Source organism: Sturnira hondurensis, unplaced genomic scaffold, assembly GCF_014824575.4.
Source record: "Sturnira hondurensis isolate 20B ecotype Veracruz unplaced genomic scaffold, ASM1482457v3 Scaffold0002840, whole genome shotgun sequence".
Classification (NCBI taxonomy): Eukaryota; Metazoa; Chordata; class Mammalia; order Chiroptera; family Phyllostomidae; genus Sturnira; species Sturnira hondurensis.
Genome location: NW_028075471.1, coordinates 15,802,005 through 15,820,768, shown reverse-complemented (window position 1 = coordinate 15,820,768; position 18,764 = coordinate 15,802,005). Strand labels below are relative to the sequence as shown.

Below are 18,764 nucleotides of genomic sequence, written 5' to 3'. Positions count from 1 at the left end.
TTATGGCAAACATTTATAATTACATTTTCTGTAGGAATATTTTATAGAGACTGTGGAAATAATTGAATTTATATAATTTCACACCTTTAATTTGAATAGAAGATGAAATGCAAACCAATGCTCACTGAAAGAATGATTTCAGTAGTGCAGAAATACGAATTCAGCTTGCAGGCAGACAGAGAGACTGCCAAGAACAGTGCGGTCCATGACTGTTCCCTGAGCTCTGCTTCCGTAAGTCATGCAATCATGCCAGGGATGGGGGACAAGGGATGGGTCATTTCCTCCTTAAATGGATACATTCATTAAATCTATAATTTCTTAAAACCAGGCCATGATGGAAATATTTTTCACATTAGTTATTCACACTCTAAGACAAATGAAATGTTATGAATAGTAACACCTATGTTCCTGTATCGAGCTTAAGAAATAAGATAGTACCAATTTTGTTAAAAGCCCCTCTCCCCACTATCCTGAATTTGACAAATTTTGCTTTCCTGGCCTTCTGAAGCCAAATATGATAAAATAAGCTAAGAAAATAGATTTGCCATAAATCTATATCAACCTGAAAAATATTTCTTTAGTTTGAGTTTACATTATTTGGGGGGGTGTTGAAATATACTTTGTTTTATGACATGATAGTGGAAGCTTCTTATTTTTCTTTTTGGGGGTTTATACTACGATTAAGGAAAATCAAGTTGATTTTCGCACTTTTTTCCTTTAACTTCAGTGTGTCCCATGAAATCCAAAAGTGTGGTAGTGAGATGGCCTCCCTTTTTCTTTAAGGATCTTTTTATAATACGGATTGATGGAGATTGTAGGTGGCAGTGACTCTTTACTCAGTAAACAAAGTGGCGACAACCCCAATTTGTTTTCTGCTTTCTTCTCTGAAATCTGGTTTAGAATTTCTTGTCACCTCCAGAAATTACATTTTTAAACCCCAGGAAGGGAGAGTATAACAGAAATTTGTCTAGGAACGCAGCCAGTATGGAAAAATGCACAGAAATCCAAAAGAAAAACACAGGAGTTTCTTGGAAGCAGTGTGACATGAGTCCACTGCTTGTGTCCATGGAAATGCAGAAAAAAACAAACATAAGCCAGTGAGGAAGAGGAAAAAATTCTATTAGTAATAAAACAGGGGTCAGAGAATAAAGAAATTTTAATTTTGTATTATGTAGGGAAAATGGCTCAACATATACAGGTTTTTTACAAAGAATTGTCACTGTAAACATTTCCAACTATATAAAAGTGTACTCTTTTTATAAAAGAGTACAATATATAAAAGTGTACTTTATTTTATAAAAAATAAAAATTACTCTCTGCCACACTTCTTCCTTAACCTCTGCCTCCAATTCATTCCCCTTCTTAAAGAAAAATAAGAATGATAAGTTGCTTGGTGACTTTATTTTTTTACTTGGAGATCTTTCACTGGGTGGATAAAAATCTACTTTTGAACTTCCATAATTGAGCTGTCCAGTCTCCTGTTAAGCATCTCAGTTTCAGGTACACACATGCAGTGTTTGTGGAGAAGAACTTAATGGAAGTGTTACATCTTCAGAGAATTTAACAAGTGCCACATATTTAGTAACCAGGCCTGTGTTCTAGTTCTTTGACAGCTATTATCTGGTCTATTGTTGGTCTCAAAATACTAGTGGAGGAAACTATGTCTTCCCTTCTGTACAGTCATCGTAAAGCCACCCTATCTTTTTGGAGCAAGTTCCTGAGATGCCAGAGCATCCTGCAGCTTGTCCCTGAGTGTCAGCACTTACTTAGTATTATCTCCAGAGTGCCCCACAATCACTTGGCATGATGACTTAATGTTTAACACCCTTAAAAATTTTTTAATTAGTCACTTAATTCTTCCTCCCAACAGAATAGTGAGATAATAATAGTCTTTGTTATTATTCCAATTAAGTACTTCTCGCAACTCCAATTTAATTAAAGAAATGATCAAGCAAAAACACACACCAAAAAATTATGGGAACTTGACAGAGGTCATTGAGTGGAATGTAGTTCTTGGAGGTCCTACCAATTTGGTTGCTGGGCATCTGGTGAAATCATGCTTTCAGGGGTCCTCTGGCCTCCTCTTTCAAGAAAACAAAATGAATGGTGATAATTACATCACAGCAGACACCAGCACCAACTCTCTAAGTCGTGAGCATTACTAAATATTCCCTGAAGAACAGAACCAATAACAGTGTTTGACTTTGTTGGATATCTGGTCACTATAGGAGCCTCTGAAAACACTCAAAACCTGTTAATATAACAGGCTCGTTTTTATTGCCTCTCCCATCAGCAAGGTGAGCTCTGTGCCCTGCAACTTGGGTGCCAGCCTCATTCACAGACACGAGGCTGTGCAGCCACCGAGTTGTCAATGCATAGGGAGAAAGGAAAGTATCCAAATGCCAACAGTGAAGATAGGTTCAGTGAGTTATGACATTTTTATAGTAAACAATTGTTCCCTTCAGTAAAAGAGATTAGATGAAAAGTACATTACTTTTCAGAGCTTATTCCAGGGAAGGGACATATGGAATTATCCTGGGAAATTTTTCAAATGACACAGTCATGCCCCTCCAACTCTGAAATCCCCAGACCCACCCATATTCCTGGCCTAGATTCTGTTGCAATGCCCTGGAGATGGTGAGCATGCTTTTGGGCAAGTTGGTTGTGAGTAGTAAAGAGAGATTGGGAGGTACAAAATTATTTTGCAAAGTATTATGCAAATATAATAAAATAACTTTTTTATTGTAGCATTTTTGAAAAAAAAGAAAATATCATACCAGTTTTGCTCTCCAGAACTTTTCTCTCTATTGAAATATAGCATTAATCTGGGGTCAGGCACTGGGCTAAATATGGCCTCAGTGATTCTTGAACTAAGCCCTGGGGTCCTACAGCTTTGGGAGGTAAGTCTTTCTCCTGGCTATTACTTCCCAGAATGCATAGAGCAGCTTAGAAATGCCTGCTGCTTCTGTGTGGAGCAAAGAAAATACTTAAGGTGAGGGCACTTAGTTCCTTTATTAAACAGTTGTCTTTTCTTTAGTTATAATATCTTAATGATATGTGCTAAATATGTACCCAACACATGTGTGTCCAAGTGACCCATAATTTATTTATACACCATAATTCATTCAACTGTGTCTCCATTTCCATGTGAGTCCCAACTCCCTCTGGATGCTGGTGGAATTCTCAGGCTGGAGCTCGTTATCGTTATCTGCTGAGTAAATTATCTTCCCCAAACACATTGGCCTCTTTGGTAATGCAGCCCAGATGTGAGCATTTGAAAAGCTTGATAGTGAGTGAGCAAGAGTTTAAATCAAAGAGTAGGGACTTGGTGTGACCTCATGAGAAAAGCTCCCATTCCTTCCGGGGAGGGCAAGTGGAGGTAGCTCAGGCTGGTACCACCTAGCCACATGCAAAGCCAAGATCTTGACATATTTCACCCCCATTCTTCTGAATACTTCTAGGTTTTTTTCTTCTTTGTAGTCTTTCCCTCCTCCTACCCTTTTCCTTCTCCTCTTTCCAAGTCATCTTTTCTGTGCCCCAGGACTGTAAGGGGCTATCAGAGGTACCCTGAAGCATTATCTGTGACACTCAGGCCTGAGAAGTCACCACATTAGTGAAAGTTCTATTAGAAGATGTAGGAGAAATTGCCACCTCTCTTGTCACAGTAGCTGCAAATTCAGAGTCTTTGAAAGACGGCTGAGTGCCTTTTTAGTGTACCCTGCCCTGATTCTGGAATTTTCAGCCTTTACAAAGACTTTAACTCAAGGAAGCATCATGACTAAACCCATGGGTCCCTGTCATTTGATCTGATTTTTTTCTAAAGAAAGCCAAGTATATGGAATACAATCTCACAAATAAAGGCTCTGGTGAAAATGGAAAGGTGCTCCCAATAAGCAGATCACAAAACAGGATGTGTGACCTGATTGCACTTATTTAGATGGATGGAAAATAAAGTTTAAAATGTTAACAGTCGTCAATCTCCAATAGAACAATTGTAGGAATGATTTTTATTTATTTTTGCTTGTCTACATATTTTTTCTTCAACGAATATATAACTTGATCATTTTTTAGTGGAAGTCTGAGTGATTGAAGGAAGAGAAGTTAAAAGGTTTGTGGGTTTATGGCCATGAGTGATTTTAAAGCTATCAAAGAGTTGGCCATTTACAATGAGGACAGAAAAATTTATCTTTTGGGGAAGGAATGTGACTAAAAACCCCAGAGAAATGAGTCATTCCTCTTACTGTGGCTCACCAGAGGCTATTTGAGGGTAAGTTAGCCAGAGCTCTTTGCACACCCACCACACTCCCACCTGAATGCACAATATGCCAAAACCCGGAGAATGCGCTATCAGTTGTCTTAATACCCACTGTGACCTAAGTGGCCTAACTCATCCTTGAACTTCCAGGCAATTGGTTAGCAGCCTCCATCTTTGAGGATTCAACATTCCTAATTCATATGAAAGTTCCAGAAAGATACAGAATCCTTCTAAACTTGTGCTCAATCATGATTTCAGTTTCTTACAGGATTTTATTTCTGCATGCTCCCTGACCCAACATCGGGCATCATTTGTGGGAATGCTCAGTCTTCTCTGCAGTCTGTCCTCAGAGTGACACCAAAAATGCAGAAGGAAAGAATCAGGATTGTGAAGGATGAAAAAAAGATGTAGGATGCAGAAGTGAAAAGCTTGGCCTTCCATGCAGGGTTTATCAATAGTGGCACTCCTGACATTTGGGGCCAGATAACTTCATTGTAAGGAGCTACAATGTACATAGGATGTTTGCAGCTTCCTGGCCTCTACCCTCAAGATGCCAGTAGCACCCTCCAAATCAAGACAACCAAAAACATCTAACATTGTCATGTGCACTTCACACACCCAAAATGAACCAGTGCACTAGCATCATTCCTGGGTTCCAGTCCCAGCTCTTCCATTTATTGAGAGCTGTGTGGTTCTCTGTCCCATTATGGGCCTATTTCCTCATCTGTACAACAGAGCTGGAACTGGTTGTAGTAAAGGGGGTGTCGGAGGATTATAGGTGTTAGCATGTAATGTAGAACCTCAGTAAACAGTAACTGTTTTTCGAATAGAAATATCAGAGACTGCTTCAACCACATCCAGTAAGTAAAACATTTGTAATGTGATATATGGCTTTGCATGTGGAAGCATTGAGACTGTCTAGCTTGGGGCTAACGCATTCACTTTGTCCTCATCATTCACCAGGCCCAGCCCTACCTTCCCTATTGAGCTTACCTTTCCTGTCCCCTACCCACCTCCTTCACAGAGCACACTTTCTACTTTCCTCTGGAGTGAGAGAGCAGGCTGTTTTGCAATTTTGAAGGGAAGAAGCAAGCACTTGGAATTCACCTGTGACACTGATGCTTCACAGTTGCCTGGGGTAGAAGACTCCTTACCCTTTGTACAGGTCACAGCAAGGCTTTCTTTTTCTGGGCCTCCAGCCCTTTGCTGGAGAATTCAGGAAATGTACCATTGTGGGAGAGGTGCAAAGGGCAGGTTTCTACAAGCTTACCTGGAGGGCCATCTTGGGTCCTCCTGGCTGTACCTGGAAATTTAGAAGTGGGGAAGAGTTTTCCCAGCAGGGAAGTCACCAGGACTGCACCCCTTTTAGAGATGAAAGGATCCTATGGGACCCCCACAAGCACAGCATAATAGCCTGAAGAAAGTGAAATACACTTAAATTACACTGCTATCTTCAGCAGCATTATTAAGTGAGTCTATGATGTTGCAGGGTCATTACAAGCAATGAATGTGCTCAGAATGTGAATTAGGATCTGATAAAAATCTATTTATGCAGGTGGCCACTCTGAGTGATAAAAATTACTCACAATGGCTGAATGAGGTGTTTTAATTTAGCCCTCACTGGATGCCAGCCACAAATTCAACATCATTCAGAACGCAAAATAATTGAGCAGCCCTTGCCAATTTACCTTCTTATCTGAGATATCACTCAGACATAGCAAAGGCCCTGGGACTCAAAGAAAGTATGCCCAGTTGGGAAGGAAAAGTCATAACTGGTCACAAGAGTTTTCATTTCACAGTATTTGCCCATTCTGTCAAAACTGGTGATTCTGTAGTATGTTGCTTTCTCAAAAAAAAAAAAGATCTTAGGAAGAACACCTGAAATTTCCATTCTTGCTTTTCTAGTTAAGTTTTAAAGAAGTTCACAACAAAGTCACCAGCTTTTGTTATAGTCCCTCAGTAGAGGAATAATAATGATACAGTAATAATCACCACTACTCACTGGCTGCTGACTGTTGACCACATTTAAAACATCTCTCAACCTGGCTGGCCTGGCTTAGTGGATTGAGTACCAGCCTACAAACCAAAAGGTCTCCAGTGCAATTCCCAGCTGGGACATGTGCCTGGGCTGCAGACCAAGTCACTGTTTGGGGGCATGACAGAGGCAACTGATTATCTCTCACACATCAATTCTTCTCTCTCCCTCTCTTTCTCCTTCCCTTCCACTCTCTCTAAAAATAAATAAATAAAATCTTAAAAATTAAATAAAGTAGACTGCCAGCCAGAATGGAGGCATAGAAATATATACTTTGCCTCCTCACACAACCAAAAGAAGGGCAACAACAAATTTAAAAACAAAAACAACGAGACCTGCCTGAAAATCTAACTGTATGGAAGTCCCACAACCAAGGAGTGAAAGAAGAAACATTCATTCAGACTGGTAGGAGGGGAAGAGGCAGGCAGCCTGAGGGAAGAGGACAGGCAGCAAGCCAGGAGCTGAAGGACTGGGCAGGCAAGGTGGTGCTGGCAGTCCCACATCTGCATGTGGGTATACTGGGAGGAGCAACTAGGGAGCAAGGCAGATGGCGCAACCCATGATTCAAGTGAGGAAAAAGAAAGCTTCAAAACTCTTGACTGTAAAAGTCTGTGGGGGTTTCAGCAGCAGGAGAAACTTCCAGCCTCATAGGAGAGTTCATTGGAGAGAAGCACAGGGTCCTAGAACGTACACAAAACCATCCTCCTGGTAATCAGCACCAGAAGGGCCCAATTTGCTTGTGGGGAGCAGGGGAAATGACTGAAAGCCCTCCAAGAGCCAAGCATACAGCACTGTTTCTTCTCTGACCTCTTCCTGACATAGAGCACCACAACTCAGTGACATGTGTTGACCAGCCCTTGCAAATACCTAAGGTTCCACCTCTTATAACATAACAGGTGTGCCAAGACAAAGAGATATGGCCCAAATGAAAGGACAGATTCAAACTCCAAAAATAGAGCTAGCAATGAAGAGGTAGCCAACCTATCAAATGCAGAGTTCAAAACACTAGTACTCAGGATGCTCACAGAGATGGTTGAGTATGGTCACAAAATAGAGGAAAAAGTGAAGGCTATGCAAAGTGGAATAAAGAAAAATAGACAGAGAACCAACAGCGAAGGAAAGGACGCCTGGACTCAAATCAACACTTTGGAGCAGAAGGGAGAAATAAACATTCAACTAGAACAGAATGAAGAAACAAGAATTCAGAAAAGTGAGGTGAGGCTTAGGAACCTCTGGGACAACTTTAAACAAGCCAATGTCTGAATCATAGTGATGCCAGAGGAGAAGAGGAAGAACAAGAAATTGCAAGTTTATTTGAAAACATAATGAAGGAGGACTTCCCCAATCTGGCAAAGAATATAGACTTCCAGGAAGTCCAGGAAGCTCAGAGAGTCCCAAAAACGTAGGACCCAAGGAAGCACACACCAAGGCACATCATAATTACATTACCTAAGATGAAAGAGTAGAGAATCCTAAAAGCAGCAAGAGAAAAGGAGAGAGTTACCTACAAAGCAGTTCCCATAAGACTGCCAGCTGATTTCTCAAAAGAAACCTTGCAGGTTAGAAGGAGCTGGAAAGAAGTATTCAAAGTCATGAAAGGCAAGGACCTACATCCAACATTACTCTATTCAGCAAAGCTATCATTTAGAATGGAGGGGCAGATGAAGTGCTTCCCAGACAAAATAAAGTTAAAGGAGTTTGTCATCACCAAGCCCTTATTATGTGAAATGTTAAAGGGACTTATCTAAGAAAATATCATCAAAACTATGAACAGTAAAATGACAACAAACAACTACCAACAACTGAACCTAAAAACAAAAACAAACTAAGCAAACAACTAGAACACGAACAGAATCACAGAAATGGAGATCATATGGAGGGTGATTATCAGCAGAGAGGGGCAGAAAATGGGGGGAAAGGTGCAGAGAATAAGCATAAAATGTAGAGACAAAATATACAGGGGAGGGTTAAGAATAGTATAGGAAATGGAGAAGCCAAAGAATTTATATATATAACCCATGGATATGAACTAAGTGGGGGACTGCTGATGTGAATGGGGTGCAGGGCAGAGGGGAATAAAGGGAAGAAAAATATGAGGCAACTATAATAGCATAATCAAAATATATATACTTAAAAATAAATAAATAAAATAAAACATCTCTCATTTCTCTGATTTGTGGAGCAAGTGAGGAAGATGAGACACTGAGAGTCTAAGCATCTGACCCAAGGCCCCAAGACCCATCAGTGTTGGAGCTGGGGTTCAAATTATTGGATAGTCAAAAAAGTCTCTTTAGTTTTCTTCTGTAAAATCAAAGATATGTTTTTCATTTTCACCAATAACTTTGTTGATTTGGACATTTTGAGTATGTCAGCTATCTCCTTCTATTGGCTTCTAGAGGGTAGAGACCAGGGGCCCTGCTAAATATCTTCCAATGCATAAGAGGGCCCCACAGCAAAGAATTATTTGTCCAAAATGTCAATGGTATCAAGAAACTTCACAAATCACTTTGATACATTTGCTCAATCACAGCACCTTCTCCATATACTGCACAAATTATTTCTTTGCATTTCAGTTTTATTTTTACTTCTCTTGAAATAATTAAGCATAACACACTGAAAATTATGTATTTTCTCCCCTCTTCAACATTAAAATAGCTGCACAAAAATTCACCAGTTTTGATATTTTGTTTAAATGCACGCTGATATGTCAACTGTCATAATACAATCTAACAAAATTGTTTCAAGTGAATTTAAAGACAACTAAGCACTACTAGAGCTATTGTACAAAAAAAAACCTTAACAAACTTTTTGGCCAACCCTATAGTATCTCTCCAAATCCATTGTGTTGACTTTGACCATAATAAGCAAATGCTGCAAGATAAAAATGGTGGCCACCTACAAGTAATGATATCAGCTAATGATAGCCCATACAAACAATTGGGTGTCCTGCTCTGTGACACACATGTGTTGTCATCCGGCTAACAGGTATGCCTCCCCTCCAAGCCATCTCTGCCATGTCAGTTGTGATGTTCTATTACTGCTGAAGAGTGCTTAGGTAAACACCTGTCCCATCGAGAAAGGGGCAAAATGCTAATGGGAGGAGTGTGAAAAGTAGAGACAAAACCTCCCCAAACAGATTCTCTTCTCAAGAAATTGTATTTGTTACTCTGTATGAGATTTGTCTCCAAAACACATTACTACTCAAAAAGCCTAGGTTCATTTTGAGGCTGAATATTTAACCATAGGCTTTATCTTCACAAAATATTAGTGAAATTGCTCACAGTAAGTAGTCAGAAGGGAAATAGTATCCTTCCACCAAAAAGGGCTGAAACAAAAGATTTATTTTATGAGTCTGGGGTAGTCCCTTTCATTTGATCCAGAAGTCCTAGATTTGGTTTTCAGTTTATGGCACATGTTGATAGGTGTGCCTGGGAGTCATTCTCTCGGATGATCATCCATACTTCTCATACGCTCTATAAAGATAAAATCATTAAAGTGGTCCCCTTGAGGGAGAGATGGGGTCATGAATTCAGTGAGCAGGTAATCGGATACTAAGGCAGACAGGTAGAAAGCAGTAGGGTGAGTCCCCAGAAAGTGGTAGGAAATAGGATAGAGACCTGTTTACTAGAATTAAAGTATAGTCAGGAGCCTGGGCTTCAGGAACAAGGTGAACCCAGTTTCTAGTAAAAAGATGTCTGTTCAGAGTTGAATAAGCCACCAGTGACTTGGTACTCAGCCACCTGTTTCCCTGCATATGGTTTCTTAAGCTCTTGAAGACTAGCAAGATGGTTGCTCTGGCTAATATGCCCTTTCCCTGGCAGGCCCTCCTTCCCCTCTTTACCTGGTGAACTCATAATTACATTGAGTCTTAAACAGTTGCATTGTTTAAGACTCAGCTCAATTGTCCCAGAGGACACTTATCCTTAGTCCTATAGATTTCAGTTTGGCAGTCTTATCCCTCTTGAGTCCTAAGCTGAGTTCATCGTATCCCTCCCTTGGGCCTCACTTCATTGTGTACATGTTATATTTCATTGTACTTGTTATTGCAGGAAAGCATTATGTCATTTTGGCTTGGAGTATGAACTTTGAAGTTTGATAGGCTTTAGTTCTAATCATGGCTCCACTACTTCCCACCTATATGATTTTGGGAAAGTGCTCTAAATGTCAATTTTCTCATTTGTAAAATAGGTTTATAATTTGCTATCTACAGCATTTGTTTGTACTGAACATCAAGGGAAATGATGCATACAGAGCTGTGTTGTCCCTTAGCACAGGAGAAGGCCACTGTTCATTGGAATCCTTTGGTTGCCAGAAACAGTAACCCATTGTGGCTAACAGAATTGAAGGGAAACTGAACTTACATGGCCTCAGAAAATGTATGAATCCAGGCAGGGATCTAGAGAGCAGAAACCAAAGGAGGATTTCATCAAGGCATTAATGGCAGAACAATAGGCTCCAACCATCTTTAATCTTCAGGTCATTCTAATTATATTGATATTCCAGGGTGAACGAATCTGACTCATCTGGCTCAGTCACATGCTCATGCCTTGGAGACTGAGCTCGAGCTGAGCAGAAGGAATGTGCTCTAGTCTTTCACATTAGCCAGTGACCCTCACAGCTTTCTGCCTATGTGACTCCTGCTGTAGACCACAAACACAAATTTTTTAAAAAGTTTTGGAGATAAAGAAAAAAATGAATGACTAAATTTTAAATATTAAGGAATTATTATGAACTTTGTTAGTGTGAAAATTCTTTGAGGTTATGCTTTTAATACACTCCTTCTCTGCTAGATATATATAGAAATAATCAAAAGTGAAAGGCAAAAAGAGCTACCCAATTTTGACAAAAAAGCCAGATCATGCATTCTGTCAATCTGACCTGAGATTTTCATAGGACAAGAAGATCACTTCCTTCTGAGACTACTCCTTCAACTTTTAAAAAGGTGTTTTATATGCGAATTGCTAACCTATCACCTTATTTTTTCCCCACTGGTTCTCGTTCTGTTTTTGCAGCACTGGAGAGCAAACATACTTGTATGTGTTAACCTGAGGAACATTGCAGTGATCTTGTTTTGTGTTTGATTTTACTGTGTTTGAGCTGCACCCATCTACCTAGGGCTTAGCTTCCCACACAAATGCTGGTTAAATGAGAAGAGGTGGTCAGAAGGAGATTCACTTAGCATTGTGTATGGAGTCCCAGGGATTCAAATTGAGACCTTGCCCTCCTATGCAGATACAGCTCTAAAACTCAGTTTCTGCATCTGTGAAGTGGGGATAATGGTAGATATTTGTCTCTGGGGTTGTTGTGAGAATTAAGCAAAACACATGGAAAGCATTAGGCATGGCCAGGCCATCAGAGAGCTCAGGAAACATTAGCAGAGATGCTGCTGCTGAACCTGCTCAATTTCTTAGAGTAATGATGCAAAAGCCATGAAAGAGACTTCCAGCCAAGATGGATGCATAGGTAGACACAGTGTGCCTCCTTGCACAACCAAAAGAAGGACAACACAATTTAAAAACAAAAAACAACCAGAACTGACAGAAAACTGAACTATATGGAAGTCCAACAACCAAGGAGTTAAAGAAGACACATTCATCCAGACTGGTAGGAGGGGAGGAAACAGGCAGCTGGGCAGAGAGGACACATGGCAAGGCAGCAGATGGAAGAACCGAGAGGGAGGATTGTGGACTGGGCAGTCCCACATTCATGTGCAGGTAAACCAGGAGAAACAATGGGAGTGTAATGGACTGTGCAACTCAGGGCCCCAGTGTGGGGAAATAAAGCCTCAAATCTCTGATTGAAAACACCTGTGGGGGTTGAGCCAGCGGGAAAAACTCCTCACAGGACAGTTCATTAGAGAGACCCACAGGGTCCTAGAACATACACAAATCCACCCACTCAGGAATCAGCACCAGAAGGGCCCGATTTACTGGAAGCGGGGGAAGTGACTTAAAGCCAGCAAAGAGCCACGCAACTGCCATCGTTCCCTCTCAGACCCCTTCCCCACAAACAGCGACACAATGTAGCAATGTAGGTTGTGCTGCCCAGGTGAGCACCTACGGCTCCACCCCTTACTACATAACAGGTGCATCAAGATAAAAAAAATTGGCCCAAATGAAAGAACAGATCAAAGATCCAAAAAAATACTATTAAGTGACAAAGAGGTAGCCAACCTATCAGATGCATGGTTCAAAACACTGGCAATCAGGATGCTCGCAAAATTGGTCGGGTTTGTTCGCCAGTTAGATGAAAAATGAAGGCTACAATAAGTGAAGTCAAGGAAAAAGTACAGGGAATCAATAGTGATGGAAAGGAAACTGGGACTCTAATCAACGGTGTGAACCAGAAGGAAGAAAAAACGTCCGGTCAAAAAAGAATGAAGAAAGAAGAATTCAAAAAAAATGAGGAGAGGGTTAGGAACCTCCAGGATATCTTTAAACATTCCAACATCCAAATTATAAGCATACCAGAAGGGGAAGAGGAAGAACAACAAGTGTAAAACTTATTTGGACAAGTAATAAAAGAGAAATTCCCCAATCTGGCAAAGGAAATAGACTTCCAGGAAGTCCAGGAAGCTCAGAGAGTCCCAAAGAAGGTGGACCCAAGGAAGCACACACAAAGGCACATCATAATTACATTACCCGAGATGAAAGAGGAGAGAATCCTAAAAGCAGCAAAAGAAAAAGAGAGAGTTACCTACAAAAGAGTTCCCATAAGACTGTCAGCTGATTTCTTAAAAGAGACCTTACTGGCAAAAAGGGGCTGGAAAGAAGTATTCCAAATCATGAAATGCAAGGACCTACATCTAAGTTTGCTCTATTCAGCAAATCTTTCATTTAGAATGGGAGGGCAGACAAAGTGTTTCTCAGATAATGTCAAGTTCAAGGAGTTCATCATCACCAAGCCCTTATTATGTGAAATGTTAAAGGGATTTATTTAAGAAAAAGAAGATACAAATATGTACAGTAAAATGACAGCAAACTCACAATTATTAACAACCACACCTAAAACAAAAAAGCAAACTAAGCAAACAACTAGAATAGGAGCAGAAACACAGAAATGGAGATCACATGGAGGCTTATTAACAGGGGAGTAGGAGGGGGAGAGAGAGGTGGAAAAGGTACAGAGAATAAGTAGCATAGATGGTAGGTAGAAAATAGACAGGGGGAGGGTAAGAATAGTATAGAAAATGTAGATGCCAAAGAATTTATATGTATGACCCATGGACATGAACCGAAGGTGGGGAATGTTGGTGGGAGGGGGCGAGCAGAGGGGAGGGTAGTGAACGGGGGAAAATGGGACAACTATAATAGTATAATCAATAAAATATATTTAAGAAGAAAAAACCTGTTAAATGATTAAAGATTTATTAAGAACTCAAAAAAAAAAAAAAGAAAGCAGGAAACCACACCACCTATTTGCATCAGAAGGTCCTTCAAGCTGCAAGAAACTGAGTGACAGGTCATTCCAGGTCCCCTGCTTTGTGTCCACAATTGCAGTGACTTGCTGCTCTCCATTCTGCTCCATCAGGTCCTGCCCTTGACTTTTATCTGTTCCTTCCCCGCCTCATGGCTGCTGCGCAGAGCCTCTCTACCTCCAGTTTCCCTCTTGACCTGTTTCTCTGAGAGATTATGCATGATTGCTGTGTCCAGTCCTTGTCTCACTGAGGAGGCTCTTCTGGCAAGGCCTTCCTTCATCCATCCTGCTACAACCCACCCCCCTCATCCTGAAAAGGCTGCTCCTGAGTCAGGCGACTCAGTCAGATGATGAGCCTTGGTCTGTCCAGCGAGTGGCCAGGGCAGGAGAAACTAAACTGACTGGAGAATACCCAGATTATAAAGAGTTCTGCCTTGGTGAAAGCCAAATTATGAATGTTTATCACCCAAAAGAGACATTCTTTACTTACAGCACTTTCCCCATCTGGATTTCTTTTTATCTTGCAGAATCCTGTTCTATCCTAGCTTTCAGATATAGTGCAAACCCTATCATGCCCTTTAAACTGTTTTAACATATTGCAAATTTTGCTGTTAGAATTTCTTTTTTTAATATTTTATTTACTTATCTTTAGAGGGGAAGGAAAGGAGAGAAATATCAATGTATGGTTGCTTCTCATGAGTCCCCTGCTGGGGACTGGCCTGCAACCCAGGCATGTGCCCTGACTGGGAATCAAACCATGATTGTGTGGTTCGCAGGCCCGTGCTCAATCCACTGAGCTACACGAGCCAGGGCTGTTAGAATTTCTTGAATCCCTTTTGTCTGACAAGCAGTATACTGGGCATTTTATGTGTATCTCATTTAAATTACCCTCCTAAGTAAGCATCATTATCCCCTTCTGTATACTAAGGATCTTAGACTCAAACCTGAAGTGTTAAATTCCAGAAAATAAATTTTTGTCAAAGACTTGTTAAATAGTTTGTTTGAAAAGGTGTTGTTAAAATGTATAAAGTGTTTACATATATTATCTCATTTAATTCTTCCCCAAGCCCTGTGAAATGCAGTCATAAAACCCATTTTAGAAAAGACACAAAGGCTCTATGTTCTAGATTTTTCTGATTCCAAAGCCTATTTCCCCCCACCCTCCTTGACCTCCATACCTTAATCCTTAACTTTTTCCTCTTACAAACCTAACACTCATCAATCTTCATTAATCTCACTTATAAGTGAGACAAACCCTTGTGTGTAAAAATATAATGGACTTATTCTCTTTCTGGAATTTCCCTTGATGATTCAACATTAGAGGTGAAATTCTTCAAATAATTTTACCATCTCAGTGATAAAATCTTCCATGGCCCTTTTCAATTTATTTATTACTTAAATGTTTTGTCATTGTTGAAGACTGGTGGGGGCAAGCAAATGCCCAAAGCCTGGCACGATTTTGCAGAGCTAATAACAAGCACACCCGAGCCACAGTCAGGCTAGCTTTATCCTGACTCTCAACCATTTGAAAGTAAATTCTCTTTCAGGACCCAAGCTGTAAATTGTCTTGGGGTGTTATATTCAAACTGGGTTCCAACTCTTGAGAAAAATGGAGCCTCTGCTGGCCCACTCCCTCACCCCAGAGGCTCCAGCTTCATCATATGGGGATTATGAAAACAGATATTGGGAAGGATTCCACTCTCCTCTCTTCAGCTCTCCTAAGAGACCTGCAATCTTTTGGCCAAAGGGACTGACCAAACAAAAGCCCAGAAAGGGGATGGGGAAAGTGCCCTCCCCGCCCAGTGCTCTGATTTGCATGAGAGAAGACCAAGGTTAAGTACTACTGAGAATTTGGCTTCCAGGCCTGGAAAAGCCCAAAGCTTGGAAGGATGACTGGGAAGGAGGAGGCTATTACTGAAACTCTCCTGCTGGAAGAGGGTAGGTAGACAGTAGGTGTAGGGCCCTCATACCAAACATGTCTGAAAATCACTACACTGCCTGCCAGCCTCAAGGTTCAATTACATAGTGCTTAGTCAGCTGACTTCTGCTTTCAGCCGTCAAAGCTCACTTGGGCCTGTTTTGAAGCTGTCTGAAGTGATGTAAGCTCCCAGAACAAGTGTCAAGGAATGGACCCCACAGGGAGAGTGGGGTTTGCTGTTGGATGCCCCTACAGATTCACTTTAACTCACCTTCCAACACACAAAAACCTAAGAGATTATCTGCATATATGCAAACATTCACCTATATACATACATGTTGCAGATTTCTTTACAAAGGGGACAAAATGCACAACATCCACTGGTTTCTCAAAATTTTCTCATTGCTCTGGGAGAAATTAAATAAAGAAAATGAAGTCATGCCAAGAGAAGGAAAAATATCTGAAGAAACAAATTTGTGTTACTATTTTTCAGATTTTACATTGAGAGCATATCATTTTTAAAGGACAAAACCACTGTGGAGCTGTTTTTCCTGAATGCAAAGTCCTGTGTGTACAAGGTAAGGTGCCTGTTTGTTATCTTCAGGGAAGAGTCCAGACAGACTGAAGGTGTGGGGGAAAATGGTGCTGCCGGTGTTTTTGTGTTCAAATGAAAAAAAAGCCATAATCTTTTATGTTGATTTTCCTACCCCAGCCTCACCCCCCCAAATGGCAGCTCTTCTCAAATTCTGAGTGAGGAGGACAGCTATCTGTCAAGGAATCATGTTCACACAATCACTACTACTTTCAATCACTAATACTCCACATAGAAAAACCCAGAAAGGCAGAAAGGTACATCAAATGGATTGTGATTGCAACCTCCCAAAAGTCATACCAGAAATCTTTTTAACAGGGTGTGCCCCACATTCAGCACAATTCAAACCAAGGATAGTTTAGGGGCCTCTTCTCAGATTCGGGTGCTTGAAAGCAGCTTACCTGCAGTGAAGGATCTTTTTTAAAATTGTTTTTTATATGTATTAAATTGTTATATATGTATCCAATTCATCAAAGACAGACTGCTTTTGTAAAATTCAATAAACAACTATTGCTAGAAAAATGACCCCATGCTTGGATGTTGCAGCCATGTTACATTGCTATATTTTTAACATGCTCAGTTCCTGTCTTATCTTCTTGCAGACTAGCATTGCTTTAAACACCTCCAGTGCTGCCTTTCAGGGTATGGTCTCAATGCTTAGGACCTCAGACCCCATGCCTGTTTCCAGGGCTGCAGGGAACCTCTTGTGCTCATATACATGTATTGCCCTAAATCTGAGGGTGCCCAGGGCACCTGGGTGGTGTCTGGCTTGGAGAGACAAGGGAGAAAGGCTGTGGGTTAGGGCACCCACATTTGTGCTTATCTCCTATGCTCCCAAAATGTTAGAGATGGCCCACAGAACACACACAGCTTCAATTGGTGCGAGGCTCAGCAAGAGTAGAGTTTTGTTTTTGTTTTTTTAAGTGTATTGAGATATAATTGACTTTACACATTTAATTATATAATCTTTAAAGTGTTGACATACATAATAACCAGGAAATGATTAACACAATCAAGATAGAGCATATATCCACCCACTACAGGATTTGCTTTTTTTCACAGTAGATTAGTTTACATTTTCTAGAGCTTTGTATAAATGCATCTATATGGTAGATAATTGTTTTGTCTTCTTTCAAAATCATTTTGAGATTCATCCATAGTTGTTGCATGTATCAGTAGTCCATTCCTTTTGATTGTTGAGTAGTAGTCCACTGTATAGCTGTACCTTAAATAGTTTACCCATTCACCTGTATTTTTCCTTTTTCTTCAGCTTTGCAGATATATGATTGACATATAACATTGTGTAATTTTAAGGGGTATAATGTGATGATCTGATACACTTATACATGGTGAAGTGATCCATTCACCTGTTAATGACATTTGGATTGTACTAGTTTGAAGACTATTACAAATAAATCTACTATGAACATTTATGTACAAATCTTTGTAAGAATATATACTTTCTTTTCTCAAGGGTAATTACCTAGGAGTGGAATGGCTACTTTTTATGGTAGATACATGTTCAACTGTTTAGGGTAATGCCAAACTGTTTTCCAAAGTGGTGTGCTATTTTAAGTTCCCTCCAGCAGTGTAGGAGAGTCTTAGCTTTTTCACATCCATTTACATACCTGGCATTGTTAGTCTTTTTCATTTAGCCATTCTAATAGGTATGCAGTGGTATTACAGTGTGGTTTTAATTTGCATTTCCCTATGACATATGATATTGAACATTTCTCATGCTAATTTACCATCATATCTTCTCTAGGTTTAATCTTTTGCCCAGTTTCTTTGCGTTGTTTGTTTCCTTCTATTGAGTTCTCCGAGTATACGTATTCTGGATACAAGTACTTCATTTGTTATATGGATTGCAAATATTTTCTCCCTGTCTGTGATTTACTTTTCACTCTCTTAATGTCTTTCAAAGACCAGAAGGCTTTCATTTTGATGAAGCCTGTTTTACAAATACTCTTTTACATAGATTGTGCTTTTGATATTGTATCTCAGTAAACTTTTCCCAACAGAAGGCCAAAAGGATTTTTTTTCTCTATTTTCTTCTAGAAGTTCTTAGTTTTCAGTTTTACATTTAGGTCTGTGATCCATTTTAAGTTAATTTTTATCTATGTCACAAAATATGAGTTGAAGCTTTATTTTTTTATTTGCATGAGCATATATTATTGTTCCAGCACCATTTATTGAAAAGATTATCACTTCCCCATTGCATAGCCTTTAACCTTTTTCAAAAATCAGTTGTCCACATATGTATGTGTTTATTTCCAGACTGTCTATTCCATTCCACTGATGTATTTCTCAACATTTAAGCCAATAACATCTCGTTTTCATTACTGAAGCTTTATAATGTGTCTTAAAATACAAATAAATTTCAACTTTGTTGTTTCTCAAAGTTGTTATATTTATTCTAACTTTCTCCATAGGAATCTTAGAATCAGCTTGTCAATTCTACAAAAAAATAGGCTAAGAATTTTATTAGGATTTCTGAATCTATAAATCAGTGTGGAAAGAATTGACAGCTCAAAATATTGAGTCACCA

At 39.9% G+C, this 18,764-nt stretch overlaps 1 protein-coding gene across 5 annotated transcripts in view; it reads left to right on the top strand.

Moving 5' to 3' along the window:
• Positions 1-18,764, top strand: part of FRMD4B (FERM domain containing 4B) — a 199,286-nt gene that overhangs the window by 81,273 nt on the left and 99,249 nt on the right. For all 5 annotated transcript variants that reach the window (XM_037040929.1, XM_037040928.1, XM_037040931.1 and 2 more), the window contains one exon: positions 16,118-16,202. In XM_037040929.1, coding sequence (XP_036896824.1) covers positions 16,118-16,202 — 85 coding nt within the window. The remainder of the gene's footprint in view (positions 1-16,117; positions 16,203-18,764) is intronic.